We start from the raw sequence: 16,593 nt of genomic DNA on the forward strand, positions 1-16,593 counted from the left end.
CATATCACACAGTCTGTCACCTGTAAATAAAAGTTGTGTTTGCATCATGTGATGGTACCTGAGGTCCCTGTGTGAAAGTTTATGTGCAGTCTGTCGCCCCCTTGCGTTTACTACAGTGATATAATGTATTTGCAGATGTAAATAATTCTGATCATTTTGCAATTCTTTAAAAATGCAGTTATATAATAATTATAACTGCTTGTCAGATTAGATTTAGATTTGTCAAGATTTCATAGCCCAACATCTAAATCAACCGGTTTCACAGGGTGTAACTATAAAGAAAATTTTAGAACAAAATGGTTAAATTGTTTAATTTTGCATTTTCTCTGACATTATTACAGTTTCATTCTGCTTTCTATACATTCTGATCTGAAACCAGTTCTATCTTAAAACCCCTTCGGAACAATATTTATGAAAACTGTATAAAATGTAAAAAATATTTACACTTAAAATGATGAATTGAACTTTAAAATTATGAATTGAACCTTCAAAAAACATATTGGCCACAACTCTGCACAGTTTAGCTCCAACCCTAGTCAAACACACCTGATCCAGCTAATCATGGTCTTCAGGATTACTAGAAACTTCCAAGCAGGTGAGAGTTGGAGCTGGTTGGAGCTAAACTGTGCAGAGCTGTGGCCCTCCAGGAATTGAGTTTGAGACCACTGATTTAGATTATTAATGACTCTGTTTTCCCTTCATCAGAAATCGAGACAGCTCTCACATCCAAATAACTTTTTATTTAATACAGACTATATACAGTGTATCTTCAGCACGGCACAAATCGTAATGGTAATTACAAAATATTGTTTCTGACACACATACACAAACACTTACTCTAAAGTATCCAAACTATTCTGTATGTACTGTCATACTGCTTTGCAACAGAAGTGAATGAATAAAAAGATTACTCACAAATGAAGTAAACATGCAAACACCCCCTATAATGTATACACACAAACCCAACAGCATAAACGTTAAAAAAGCTTTCATGTTCAGTCTAATGACTAAATCCTCTCTCGATCAGTCTAAAATGTAGACTAAAATCTTTCTGGTCTGAGACGGACCAAAAGCTGAGCCTTCCCACCCCTAATAACCATCAAAGGACCATGCAATTCATCTGTAATCTGTAGTATTTGTGTTCACACACCTGATTCAAGCTGAGGATCCACATAGCAGTCGTTTATTAACTCTTCTGCACTGTTCTTCTGATCTCACAGTACAATTCATTGATAGTGTAAACTGTGCACTATGAATGTAGAGCCCTTTCTTCCTGTGCAGTCAAAGTTTGGCATCATGGAGTCATAGCTTTAATTGCATTGTATTACATGTACCAGTGGAGCTGTACAAACCAGAAAATGAAAACACACATATAGATATATTCGGAGTGGGTGGGTGATACTCAACCATGAGCTGTGCTTTCTGTTTGACAAAGGAGCTTTAACCTAATATTTGTGCAATCTGCGGCATACTAAATAATTTGTGTACTTAATTTGTGAAACTAAACTTTCATATAACTCTATTAATAATATATAACACAATTTTCTCTTGATATTATAACCATTTCCAGGCTAAAACTAGCTTATTAAAAAAGTTAATACTAATAGTTTCTAATAGTTTCATACTCAAAGAAACTTTGAACCTCTAATTACCATTTCCTTGCATAAAACTATACAAAAATATTAGTATTCTAGTAACATTGATCATTCTGTTATATTTTTTTTAAACTGCCTCCAGCAGCTATATTCTGTATGACATGAGAGTAATTTCATGATATCCTTTGGAGAAGCTGTAGTTTGATATTAATAATTCTAAGTGTGCATATTTCTTAGCAGAACAGTTCACCTAAAAATGAATATTTGCTGAAAATTTACTCACACTCAGGACACCATCCAAGATCTGTCCAAACAGATTTGGAGAAATGTAACAATAATCCACAAGTGATCCAGTCTATCAATTAATGCAGGGGTAGGCAAGAGAGCCGCAGTCCTGTAGAGTTCAGCTTCAACCCTAATCAAACACACCTGAACAAGCTCAACAATGTCTTCAGGATTAATACGTCTATAGAGAGGTGAGGGTTTTTTTAAGGGTTGGAGCTGAACTCTGCAGGACTGTGTCTCTCTTGGACCGAACTTGCCTACCCCTGAATTAATGTCTTCAGTAGTGAAAAGCTGCATGTTAATGAGAAAGAAATGAATAAAGATGGTTTTAACTTCAAATCTGTTCCAGATTCATCTACATATTGAATGGCCTGAGGGTGAGAATTTAAATCTTTGAAAATAAAAGTGCCCTCATTTTGAACATTTTAGATGAACTATCCCTTTAAGAGGCACCTTTGGCATAGATCACATCACTATGTACATGTAGGGATTCAAGAACAAAGCAATTCAGTGATTGGTGCACTTGCAAAATGCATCCCTCTCAAATAGGGCCTTGACTGACTAATATGTTTCATGAATGTTCATTAGCATAATGAGAATAAATGGAGTCCGCCTCCCTCCACTCCATTAAAAAAAAACTCCAATACTGATCAATAAATAGTCTTTTAGTTTTCTGCTCAAACACCTGTTGAATTTCATTTTGTCCCTGTATTTCCTTACAGCCCAGTGTCTTCCTCTTCCTCTTCCTCTTCCTCTTCCTCTCCCTCTTCCTGTTGCGGGAGCAGCCTGTAGTGTTCAGCACCCAGGGGAAGGAAGGTGGAGAGCGGCCGGTTCCTGTCTTCGTCCAGTGGGGAGTGGTGGTTATTCGGCTCTGGCTCAGCAGAATTGCATTTGGAGTATCGTTCTCTTGGAGGCTCAGTCTCGCCCTCCTCCACCGGCAGGCTCCGTCCACCGAGGAAGGAGAACAGGTAACCAATGGGCACAGGGAGGGATGCTACGATGATTAGCATGGAGAGCATGACCAGAGCCCATCCAGGATACTCCAGGCTACTTTCAGATCCCTGAAAGAGAGACGTACTGTCACCATACTTGAGTAGATAATCTATAGCAATATCACAAATGTTTTTGTTCTTACAATAAAAGTGAGTTGGGGTACAAAAAAAACATTGTAAATTTTAAAGAAACTAATACATTTTTATCTATTCATCAAAGCATACTGAAAAATAAAAGGTATCAAGGTTTCCACAAAAACATTTTGTTTTCAACACTGATAATAAGAAGTAATGTTTTTTGAGCAGCCAAAAAAAAACATACTAGGATCACGTGAGAGTGGAGACTGCAGTAATGACTGCTGAAAATTCAGATTTGAAGCACAGGAATAAATTGCATTTTAAATAACAAAGAAAACAGCTATTGTTAATGGTAATAATAATAATTATTTGTGATAATAATAATAATTATTAACAATATTAATTGTTTATTTTATTTTTATGATTATTTGTAATTATAATTAAATATTATTATATTTATTAAATATATAAAGTCATACAGGTCTGAAAAAAAAATGAAAGTGAATTTCTAATCGCAATTACAATTATGGCTGCCACAATTATATAATCATTCAAATAAGCAATATATAGTTCAGCGTTCACTTATGGTATTCTGCTTGCTTAAGATTTTTCTTTCTACATGTTATCTTAAGGGTTTTTCCATTGTTTTAATTTTTTGTTTTAGTATAACACTATAATTTAAAGAAGAAACCAATCCGATGGTGGACATTTAAGGCTTAAGATATTACAGAAAAGCACTAAAACTTTTTCAGTTAGAGTGTTTTCAGCTTGTTTATTGATATAAAATTATGGCATGCAGTTGAATCAAACAATGGTATAAACATAATTCAATGTAAATTGTGATAATTATAATTAATAATCACAATTACATTTTCAAGGGAATAATTGACCATTACGATTTTTGGCATAATCGCGCAGCCCTAAGGTGAGTAAATGATGACAGATCTCTTTTTATGCCTTTAAAGGATTAGTTTACCCAAAAATAAAAATTCTGTCATTAATTACTCAACCCGTAAGAACTTCATTCATTCATTTCTGGACCTTGAACGTGGTAGTCGCACTGCTGTCTATGCAGGGTCAGAAAGCTCTTGGATGTCGTTTAAAATATCTTCATTTGTGTTCTGAAGATGAATGAAGGACTTACAGGTTTTATAATGACATGAGGGCAAGTAATTACTGACATAATTCTTAAGTGAAGAATCCCTTTAAAGGTATCTACAATCATCTTTTTTTCTTTTTTTTTACATGGCAGTTAGTGTATAATGGTCCATCTCCTTTGAGAGTGTATAATACCGTGGTGTGGTTCCAAGCTGTGTAAGTGGGCCGTTTGAAGACCATGCGGAGAAGACTAGCAGCCAGCAGTCCCACCATGCCGAACAGACACACATACTTCCACAAATAGCGATAAATCACTGGAGGACGCCAGTGCAGCATCACCTCCACGTCATCCAAGAAACTGGAGAACAGCAAATACAGCGAGGATCAAAAAAACTACACACGCCCGATCACACAAACCATATAAACCCCAAGATAATCATCTGAGAAATCTTTCATCTCACCGATCAGCACCGTAAATCCACGCCACGCTGACGGTCTCAAAAACCACAACGATGATCAGTGGCATTGTGGCAGAATAGTCATCAAACATCGTTACGAAATAGTTGCCACTTCTCTGAGTGAACAGCAGGCCAATGAAGAAGCCCAGGACACAGCTACACACTGCAAATTATACAAATGATACAGCCAAGCTATGTGTCATTTACAGCCACGGCACAATATCCTGTAGTATATTTAGTCGCATGACTTTGGTGTGAGAGACCTGGGTTCAAATCCACTGTGAGACACCAATGTGTCCCTAAGCAACACACTTAACTCCTAGTTGCTCCAGAGGCGTGCAACCTCTGACATATATAGCAATTTTAAGTCGCTTTGGATAAAAGCGTCAGCTAAATGAATAAATGTAAATGTAGTACTAGTATGTCTGTTTGTGTGTACCCGTCAACATGGTCTTGTGGCGCCCCAGCACTCGGAAGTTGTCCATGAGTGGGGTAAGAATCCCCTGCATGGTGCCGAACATGGTGGAGAGGCCCAAATTCAGCAGCATGAGGAAGAACAAAGTCGACCAAAATGGACTTGCAGGAAACAATGCCATCGCCTCCGTAAATGCTATAAACGCCAAACCCGTGCCCTCTACACCCTAAGAGAAACAGAAACATGATAGAGAGACATTCATTATGATAGTGAGACGAATGTACACTGAAGCACATACATATATGCGAATCTCACCTCGCTCATTTCTCTCTCCGGGTCACAGTCAGTGAGGTTTGTCCCTATCAGGCTTCCATAGTGGCTGTACCATTCTCTGTAGTCTTGAAGAGTCACTGACTTGGGGTCTGAAATGTTGAACCATGGCCACCAATGCTCCGACGAACCTGTTGTTGCTATTCCTGCCATCCTGGCCACATTACTACAGAGTGATATTAACATTACATGTAATGTCAATACAAAGAAATTACAAAATCTTTTTTAGTAACAGAGAAAAACTATTATCTGGATCTATTGTATATGCAGTGTCCTCAACTAATATTGGCACCCTTGGTAAATATGAGCGATGGGGGCTGTGAAAATAGATCTGCATCTTTATCCTTCTGATCTTTCATTCAAAAAAAAAAAAAAAAAAAACAGCTCATTGAAGTAAAACAATGGGAAGTGGGGGGGGGGGGGATCTCATTATGAAATAAATGTTATGAATCATTTCTAGGGGTGCCAATAATTGTGGCTAACAGTGGCGGTATCTCCATTAGAGCGATTGGAAAAGGTTATTTTAAATTGAATTCACTCTGTTTTTGTTCAGATGCGGCTTCGGTAAGACTTTAAAATTTGTTTTTAAATATTTCTGATTGAAAGCTTTTGAACAGTGATGTGTGTCCCTTTTATAACACTTTCATAAATTAAAGAGCCACACAGATGGGAAATCAAAAATTAGCTGTATTACAGTGTATGATGTAGCTGTCCATCAGTGTAAACAACGTGCAAAGTAATTAAACCAAAAAGTACACGATTTATAAAGTTATTGGCTTCTAAAGTAAGGAGTCGACTCTGAATCGCTGAAACGAGTCGTTATAGATTTCAAATCTTTTGCCCATCTCTATGTACGTTACTAGGAGCACTTTGCATAATAATCTCCGCCTACCGTCTTTGAGAGAAACGAAGCTCTGACCTGCCCCACCCCCACACACAGACGCTCTGGTTGGTGTGAGAGCATCATGTCGAGGAGACCGTTTGTTTTATTTTCACTGCCAAAGAATGAAGATCAGAAGAACCAATGGCTAACATTAATTTTTACCACAATACCAGAGCAGTACAACAAATCCCTTTTGTTGTGTTCACAACATTTCACTGATGACTGCTTTTCTAATCTCGGTGAGTACAGCGGGATTTTCAAAGTGTTTGGCCATAAAAGAGGGTTCATTACCAACTTTATTTAGACCAACGAGCATCTCCGAATCACAGCGCGAAGTATAATTATCAAGTTATGTGTTTATTTTCTCCCGAGCGTCTTATCAGTATGTGTGCTGTCTGCAGCCTGTCTGCGCTGATCATCATGTACAAACATGTCATTAAAATGAAGTGTAACTCCGTGAATACTCAACGAAGATACATGAGAGAGATATCTATAGAAAGCTTGACATATATTAAAACTATATAAGTGCTGCTAACAGATATTATGTGATAAAGTAATCCATATGAAAACAACGCGATATCTGTTTTTCATGTCTCCCTTCATGACCACGCCCCCGCGCTGAACGCACTATTCAGATTCATACTGAAGTGCGTGGCTTGAATACGTCCACACAGAAGAAAAAGCAGCGAGACTGTTCAAGTTTTTTATTTTACTGTTTGCTTCGCGGTGAGAGGAATAAGACATAATTCACCCCAAACAGATGCTAACGCATAGTTTACCGTGGAGGTGTGTGCGGAACAACCAATCAAAACTATGTCAGTTGACCAATCAGAACACAATATGCTACCGAAAGGTGGGGTTTAAGGAAACTGAATCTTTTGAACAGCTTCGCGCGAACCGTTTGGGGATCTCTGAGAATTGAGGTAATTTTAAAATGATATTTTGACCAAAATGACAATGTTTTTTAACCTTGGATGGATTTAAACCTAATGTACAGGACTTATAAACAGTGATAGGAAGCTTAGAATTTTCATCTTACTGGCTCTTTAAGGCGAGAGATCGAATACCATTGTATTTCTAGCAAAAAAGGAGGGAAATGAACACAGATTCTCACTTACGCTGCAACACAATCCAAAGCAATGTTCTTGGCTCTGAAACCGAGGACCACGAAGACAACCAGAGAGGCCAGTACTGAGGTCATGAAGTTGATGCCTGAGACCATGATGGCGTCCCGGTGGCAGTTGTTATGCACGGGATTGTAGGACGAGTAAGCGATCACAGAGCCGTAACCCAGACCCAGAGCGAAGAAAACCTGTGTAGCAGCCTGACGCCACACCTGCACCTCCCCCCAGATCTCCAGCTAATAAAGACAGGGACGAATGATTACACAATCACATTTAGATATTTGACGTGCCTTTCAAATCCATTTGATAGGAGTAGTGTGATCTTGTTGTCACCTTGGGATAAAACATATATTTGATGCCCTCTATAGCGCCGTCCAACATGAGCCCTCTGATTAGAAAACAGATCAACACAGCGTAAGGGAACACAGAGGAGAAATACATCACCTAAAGAAAAGAAGAGACAGATCAGTATCTTTTTATGTTTTAATTCCAAAACAACTGCTGATTCCATTCATTTACAAGTTTTGGCAGCAATTATGAACACACTGGGAACTGAGTTTCCCTTCAAAGGTACTAAAACCTCCCAAAAATGGCAAACACCAACATTGCGAGGAAAATGGCTCGAAAAAGTTCTTGATTTTTTACAATGTGATAAGCTTTATCTGAGGTTAGGGTATACAAAAATATCATGCGCTCAGTAACAAACAATAGATTTACAAGAAAAATCTCCACCGCGGTAGAGAAACAAACATGTCTGCATGTTGTACCTTGGCTGAAGACTTGATGCCCTTGATCATCGCGAGACACACTATAGTCCAGGCTGCAAGCAGGCAACCGGTCATGATGGGGTTAAACTCTCCTGACTGATCTATGGAGTCTGAGATATCCAGAGCCTTTCTGAACCAGAAATACGAGGTAGGAGAGCTTGACGCACATTCCTTCACTAAGACAGGAAGATGAGATGAGTTACAACACAGACGTACAAAAACCCTTTATATCAAAGTCACACAATGTACAAAGAGTATAATTATCAGGGGTGTATGCGAGTAACTGACTAGTGAAGTGCTCATTAGTGACTTGCTAACACTATTCAGTTTTTTTTCCATATTTGAAATAAAAAAACTGATTTTCCTTTGTGCTTTTGCCTAAGGCAACAACAAAATCTATTCCTCTATTGAACCCTTGACCTAAACGTTGAATGCGGTGGGTTTTACTGTGATTTAAAAAAAGTCAATTAATTATTATTATTATTATTTTTCATATTTTATTTGTTTGTTAATTTTTGTTCTTTTTGGAAACCATTATTGGTTATATATAATACTTTAAAATATAACAAAATATAAATGTCACATACATATCATGCTACTATTCAACAGTTTGACCCTATACTGTAAGTAAGGTTGTGTAATGTTTTTTTATTTATTTAACTTTTTAAAGTTTTATGCCAACCAAAGCTACATTTATTTGATTAAGAATACAGCAATGCAAACAATTTAAAATAACTGTTTTATATTATAATATATTTTTTATGTGATGGCAAAACTGACTTTTTTTAGCAGCCACTGTCCCATGATCCTTTAGAAATCATTCAAATATGCAGATTTGCTGCTCGAGAAACATTTCTTATTTTTATCAGTGTTTAAAACAGTTGTGATGCTTTACATTTTTGTGAAAAAAAGACGTATTACTTATATTCAGGACAGCTTTAACTTAACAACTTTTGTATTATAAATATCTTTACTGTCACTTTTGATCAATTTAATGCATCTTTGCTAAATAAAAGTATTAATTTCTTAAAAAAGAAAAAAAAAATTCCTGACTTCAAACTTTTGAATAGTACCATGGTAAGAAACTGTATATGTATATGACTACAAATGAATATGTATATGACTACAAAATGAGTCGAAATGGCCATTTCAAGTGATAATGTGTCCGTGAGCAACACACCTGTCTGGTTTGAGATCATATCTACAGGACACTTCTCCCATGGCAATGGATACTGGAATGAATTCCCCATATAGAACAGAGCCCAGGCAATGATCACATTATAGTACAGGGCCACGAAGAAACAAACCTGAGAAAAACAAGAGCAGCATGAAAACGCCTGGGTCGACGTATAGTTTTAAACTGAACAGAATAGTTTTTACTGCTTCTGTTACTGAAAGACAAACTCAGATAACCTCACATTTCGTGTAAGATACCAACATTATGGAACTTATGGTCTTACTGAGAATCTGATACTGTTATCACACAAGCACACATATGCAAAAGCGCACAGGAAATCCTCTTATATTCTCCTACAGAGAGGACAACTCCCACCCCTCACATACACAAACACAGAATATATATCAACATGTATGTATGGATTGCAGCTATTTTAGAAACACTTCTCATAACCGTGAACTAAAGCTGGCTGTGTTTTTTTTTTAAAGCCTCAGGATAAAACGGACACTGCTGTTTTGACAGCTCTACCCAGCATGACTGAAAATACTTTCTCTAAATTTTCTAATTTTATTGCATTGGCCACAAAATATTTGTGGCGTTTTGGCCCGTATACAGACACATTTCCTGTTGCAACTAATCTAGGGATTTCTAAAAGCTCAAGCCCATAAATCAAGTTTAAAAAATCCCATGTCATGTAACCACCAGACGAAACATGACACCTTTCAGCTTGTTTTAAATATACACTCGCCAATAATATCTCAGAGAAAATGTCTACACACTATTTTTGTCAATCTTTGTTATAATGTCTACTATGCACTGGAAAAAATATACATACATACACACATATGTATATATATATATATATATATATATATATATATATATATATATATATATACAACGTGTATCGCACACGTCTCTATGCATATTTCTATGCATATGAATACATAAGCTTAGTGTTATAATGCAATCAAGTAATTTTCTTCAAGTACTAAAATATGAGTTTTTCTGCTATAGAGAGTGTTTTACCATGCAGCTGGAGTAACCGATGCCGGCGAGGCGAGGCGAGATGTGCTTCCAGACCCCGATGCTGCCCTGACGGATGCTCTGCCCAGCGGCCAGCTCCATGAAGAACAGAGGAACCCCGATAATGAGCAACAGCATCACATACAGTAACATAAAGGCACCTGAAGACAGAGAGTGTGTGGTTAAGTTAGCTAACAGCTCAATTTCACAAACACATTCAATGGACAAAAATACCCACCTCCTCCATTTTGGTGGCAGAGATAGGGGAACCTCCAGACATTGCCCAGGCCAACGCTAAAGCCCACCTGCGCGAGCACATACTGCAGCTTGCTGTCCCACGCTGGCCTGTCGTCCTCTGGCACATCAGCACCGGTGGACCCTGCTTCATCAGCCACCACCAGAGCCATGTCTGATCGACTCTCAGTCAAAACACTGCCATCCTCATCACTGGGCAATGGCAGCTTCTCCATCTGCAGAGGACACAACATCCCTCACTAAATGTTGGAGAACACGAACGACTATTTTAGTATGATTCACATACTAATATTTCAATGTTTTTCTGTTTTTATTTTGTGCTATGTGCTCATTGTCACTTTTATTTCTCTTTATCTCTTTAGCAACTTTACTACTTCAACTTACTTATTGTTGTGTTGAACTTTTGGGGGTATTTTAGTTCAGCTTTTTTTTTTTTTATGAAATCTAACAGTTTGAACAGTTTTAGTAACCGATCGTTGATAAAAATGGTGAAGCGATTCATTTCTATAATGTTCCTTTCAGGTTCTCAGCAATTATATTGTCAACAGAAGGTCTAATACGGTGACATATACGAGAAAAGAATATGTTTATGATGTTCACAGTATGTAAGACACCTTCATGGACAAGTACAGCCGTTTCGCAGAAAACCACGGGGAACCGCTAACCCTCTATTTCTCTTTCTCTATCTCTCCACTTCGCTGTATTTACCTCTCTCATTTTTTCTTGGACTCGCTCCCTCTTCCCTGGAGGGAAGTGAAAGGATTCATTGTGTTCTTTATGTAAGTTGGAGTGAGTAAAGTCAAAAAGTCAAGACCAACTTGCCATCTCCCTGTTTCCCACCAGCTATCACTTTTCTTCTAAGGTAAACAGAAGATCGTGGTGTAGAATTTACAACACCGAGAGCAGAAAACCAGAGAAGAAGAGAGTGTAGAAATGCTACATTAGTTGCTTTATATTATGTACAGATCCATGTATTTGTTTTTTTTTCAACATAATGCATTTTAAAAATAAAATAAAAGAATAATTATTGAAATAATCCAGACATTCTCCAGAGGAGATAAAGAACTCAGCTGAACAAAAGTGAATGACAAACATAGAAATGTGGATTTCAAAATGCTGGCTTAAAGTCTTATTAATTTTACAAATAAGAAATGTTTGCATACAGATTGGGCCAAATATTTAAAAGTGCACAGAAGGCAACCACAACTACAGCCCGTGAACACAATTCCAGCATCAGTGTCCCATTGGTTCAAAACTAATTTGGTCAAAAACTGTATTTCACATGATTTCCATCATACAGAGGCCCTCCTTGTGATTGTGAAACACACAACCAGGAGTGTACAGGAAAATGTAGGCCAGTTAATGGCTGTTTATTTAAGGCTCCAGAGAGACTGGATCTTACTAAATGTTTGGAAATAAATCACAGTATGTGAAGCACAAATACACTATGACACTGATGCAATTAAACAGCTGTAAAAAAAAAAAAAAAAAAAAAAAAAAAAAATATATATATATATATATATATATATATATATATATATATATATATATATATATATATTCTATATAATATAAACAATGTGGAAAGATGTCATACTGTAGCACCATACAAAAAACACTATTAAATATTAATGTATATTCAAATATATTTTACTGCCAGTGCTATAGTAACTGATTTAGTTGGGTCATTTAAAGTGAAAAGCACTTCAAGTACTGTACTATAAACTGTAAAATGTTTGTGTAACCTCTAGTCCAGCGAGTGAAGATTAGTATTTTGTGAGCAAGTAGTAGTAGGGATACATAGCTACTCTGATCAAATTTCTCTATTATCTCCCCTTTCTTACAATGTACGTATGTCTTGTTTATTATATGACACTATGTTCACTTTGACACAATTTATCATGAAATATATAATGATAAATATATATATGCTATATAAATATATATATGCTATATAATACAAAGCATTTGGAAAATGAAATGATTTTGTCTTCAGGATTGAGGACATACATATCTGGTAACAACAATTATGCATCAGTGTTCTTGAATTCTTTTTAAAACGAATGCCTACGTTGGTTATTGTATGAGTTTTTCTTGTATGATTAACAATGAACAAATAGAAATTAAAAAAAGAAAGAAAGAAAAATTTGTCATGAAATTATTATTTTTTTAATTAAAAAAATCTATTTTCAACATAAGTGCAATGATAAATGACAGACTTGTCTTTATAATCCAATGCTTTCCAAAGAATAAATGGGTCTGTATGCATGAAAATGCACGTCACGTATATAGTTGCCTTTATATTTCATGAAAGGGGATCATCATATTTGCAGGTATTAAAAGGGTTTAAAAAGGTTGAAAACCCCTGAACTGGGGCATGACATAAAGTCATGGGTCTGCATATAGTTTCACAGCTAAAGAGGCCATATGGGCAAACCTTGACTTGAAAGAGTCGGGTCGAGCAGTGTTTACCCGCCTCATGAAGAAGGGCCCAGCTCGGGGATCTAGTAGTAGTAGTATAGATTTGAATGCCATGTCAGGATCTGAGGCTATAAAGTGACATTAAATACAAGGATTGCATAAATATAATCAAATAAACTAACAAAAAGAAAAACCTACAAGATGTTTACCATTGATATATAATACAAATCTAAAACTGATCTGGTAAAATCTCACTAAATAAGTCCTTAAGTGAGCTTAATACATATATATTTTACTTGCATTAAAAGTAGGACAGTCCAATAAAATATGTTTAATGGATGGAGGGGTCTTGCAAAACATACATGCAGTTGGGTTTTTCTCTGGGATCTATGCACTCTCCACTGTGAGAGTGGAAAAGTACAGATGTCCAGATCCCTCTCTTTAGCAAAGACAGAGCGAGAGAGCACGTGAGAGAAGGAGAAAGAGGTGTGTGACTGCGTCAGAGCTGACTTTGTGAGGTGGAAAGTTTTCAAGGTGTCCGATGCCTCTATGATGATCTCGTGACAGGTGAAAAGTAAACATCTCATCTCTCTCTTGTCTCTGTGCCCTTGCATGTCTAGGTAGCTGTTTGGCATGACTACTCTGCCAAATAAAGATAGACAAAGGCTAACCGATCATATAGTGTGATAGTGAACAGATTTTCTTTGCCTCTTTGTTATTCCTCCGAGTGCCTTTTCTACAAGTGCCAGTGACCTTCCCACTCAACCACTTATTTGATTGGTTGTGCTATTGTTCTGTGCCAGTCTCATTTGATTTCATTTATTCAACTGTTTATGAGAACACATGACTATGCATATAGACAGTATCAACACCGCTGACTGAAATATTGAAATATACACCCTTTTGCTCTTCACTGTCCATGTGGGTATGTATCCACACTGTTTATATTTGTCAGCTTAAAAGAAGCTAAATTTGACTTGTGTTTCAGGTTAAGAAAGAAAAGAATCAACTTCACGTAAAAAAAAACAAACAAACACTTTTAAAAAAAAAAGTAAAAAAAAAAAAAAACATATTACAACAACTTTCCACAACCGTTACGATAAACAAGACAGTCTTTGTTTTTTCAAATATGATTAATGTTTCTGAAACTGTTACAGTTATTACTTATTATTTGGTAATTTAATGAAGATTTGTATAAATATTCTATAGGATTTTCTAAATTGTGCAGCACTCGGTGTCAACTTCTGTTGCTTTTATTGAGCTATATAAATACATTTTGACCAGAAGTTTAAATTAATATACACATGGTATATTTTGGGCTGAAATTTTCTGCAACATCACCAGCTTAGTGCAAATCTGGCAGCTGACGGTATTTTAGGAACATACCATTCCAACCAACCAGAAATATAATATATCACACACCACCAATGCATTTACGCTCATTGTTTCAGCCTGTAAATAAACTTTAAATACGGATTAAAGACAGAATTAATCAATGAACCAGATCAAAGTATTAAAGACCAGAACCAGGGTTAAAACTTTAATGCAAAGTCTCAAATGCAACTGGAAACAATTTGATAGTTTCTTACTCGTTTGTTGGTAGAAACTATAAGAAAAGAAGAACTTTTAAGATACTCCTATCCACACGTGTTTATACTGTATGTTAAGAAACTGTTGCAATTTAGTTGAAGAGTTCTCGCTCGCACCTCTTGAGAAAACTTAAAGCAGTTCTTTGACTCTTACCTTGTAGCCCGTTTCGGGGGGAGTTGCCCTGTAGTAGTTTTAGGGGGGGTTTTTTCTACTTAAACCGCTAATCTTCGACTGGTAGCCTCTATGTTAGTGATTCAGCAGAAAATCCAGTGGTTCAGACCCACCGTAGTATTTTTACCCCGCTCTTGGCTTGGCTTGGTTGGCTGGCTGGATTGGGGGGATCGCCACGTTGGAGGGCTCGGCTCCGAATGTACAACTTTGGTAAAAGGCAAATGTAACGCCAGACCCTGACGTTGTGTCGGGTGCTCTGTCATTGGAGAACAACTCATGAGTTTTTTTTACCTATGTTGTAACGTGCCCTCCCCCTTTTGACAGCTCTTTGTGTCACATTACAGAACACGCGGAGCTCCCCTTTTGGGGTCTGCGTTCTCTTTATCAAAACACCCACTAATATAACAAAATATCTACCTATATAGCAATGCCTACAACGTTGTAAGTGTATACAGTCCCTTAAACTGATATTATATCACGTAGGGAGCTGCTGTGGATAGTAATGCGCGAGCGCTAAGCTCCACCTCGCGCCACGCCTCTTGTTTATATTTTGAATAAGCACATTGTTGTTCATATGCGTTGAACTTCAGAGCCCAAAGTAAGTCTGTTAGTACGCATAGAAACTACATCTGCCACAAGAGCAGGGGTGAAGAAGTTAGTTCTTGTAAGAAGAGGCACGTTTTCAAGCGTTACATAAGATCACTCATTCTTGCCAAGAAGGCCCATTGCACTTTTTGACACCCGAGGGCGCCATTGCCTTACTTGAGGCTTTCTAAAAGTATTCTGAGCTTTATCAGTGTTATTATTGTTATTATCATGTTTCTTTACTGAAAGGAGTTATACGGATATGGGAATTATTCTGTATTACTTTGGGACGGGAGATAATAGGCTTAACATCATGTCTGGGATGAAATTGTGAAAGGCTGAAACAGTGCTGGAGATTCAAATTGAACCCAGTGAATCGAATCTTTTGAATCCTTCAGAGATTCGTTCAGTTTTTCTGCAAGCACTGCATTCCGCTGACTTGCATTAATTTGCGTCGCGTGTGACATCGGGAGACCAGAAACAAGCGCATTATGTTGTTTCGTGTGTTTTTTTGTTAAACAAAAGTTTAGGGAATATCGCTTGATATAATTCATATGAGGACAGGATGAAGTCGCAAACAAAGACGCAGGTTTGCAGTGTTGTAAAAAATGGACAGAGCTGGGTAGATTCAATTGTAGTCCCTTGCTGATTTCAAATTACGTGACAAAAGAAAAAAATACTTAGTAACGTAATCCGTTACATTAAACATTTTAGGTAATAAAATCAGACTACTTTTTAAAGTCAGATTACGTTTAGACTACTTTTAATTTAACTTGTTTATCACAGGATAAGTGCATTAGCACATTGCATCATATGTTTCACATAAGGTTCATAAGTGAACTGTAGTTTTTTTTTAATGATAATATGATATTGATGATAATAATTAGTCATTTAAATTAGTCGTTTTAAAAAAACATAAATCAAAATGCAACACTTACTAAAAAAAAATTATATTTGATTTCTTTACCTGCATGTCATATGAACGTCAGAGATCCAGAAACATGCAAATGTGATTCTTAATTTTATAAATATTTATTTGAAACCTCAGGGGTACTTAAAGGGATAGTTCACCCAAAAATCATAATTATGTCATTAATGACTCACCCTCATGTCGTTCCAAACCCTTAAGACCTCCGTTTATCTTCGGAACACGGTTTAAGATATTTTAGATTTAGTCCGAGAGCTTTCTGACCCTCCATTGAAACTGTGTGTACGGTATACTGTCCAGAAAGGTAAGAAAAACATCATCAAAGTAGTCCATGTGACATCAGAGGGTCAGTTAGAATTTTTTGATGCATCGAAAATACATTTTGGTCCAAAAATAGCAAAATCTACGACTTTAT

General features: G+C 36.8%; 1 protein-coding gene across 1 annotated transcript; it reads right to left on the reverse strand.

Annotated features, from left to right (window-relative positions):
* Positions 1 to 720: 720 nt before the first annotated feature.
* On the reverse strand, positions 721 to 14,941 carry slc6a16a (solute carrier family 6 member 16a). The gene is made up of 12 exons (XM_052549761.1): positions 14,648 to 14,941; positions 10,467 to 10,698; positions 10,232 to 10,389; positions 9,206 to 9,332; positions 8,026 to 8,201; positions 7,592 to 7,702; positions 7,253 to 7,494; positions 5,237 to 5,417; positions 4,946 to 5,147; positions 4,510 to 4,669; positions 4,244 to 4,406; positions 721 to 2,941 (listed from the first exon to the last, which is right to left on the reverse strand). The coding sequence occupies exons 2-12, from the start codon at positions 10,696 to 10,698 to the stop codon at positions 2,597 to 2,599; spliced, it is 2,097 nt and encodes a 698-aa protein (XP_052405721.1). The 5' UTR covers positions 14,648 to 14,941; the 3' UTR covers positions 721 to 2,596.
* Between the last annotated feature and the right edge of the window lie 1,652 nt (positions 14,942 to 16,593).

Source organism: Carassius gibelio, chromosome B3 (genome assembly GCF_023724105.1).
Source record: "Carassius gibelio isolate Cgi1373 ecotype wild population from Czech Republic chromosome B3, carGib1.2-hapl.c, whole genome shotgun sequence".
NCBI lineage: Eukaryota > Metazoa > Chordata > Actinopteri > Cypriniformes > Cyprinidae > Carassius > Carassius gibelio.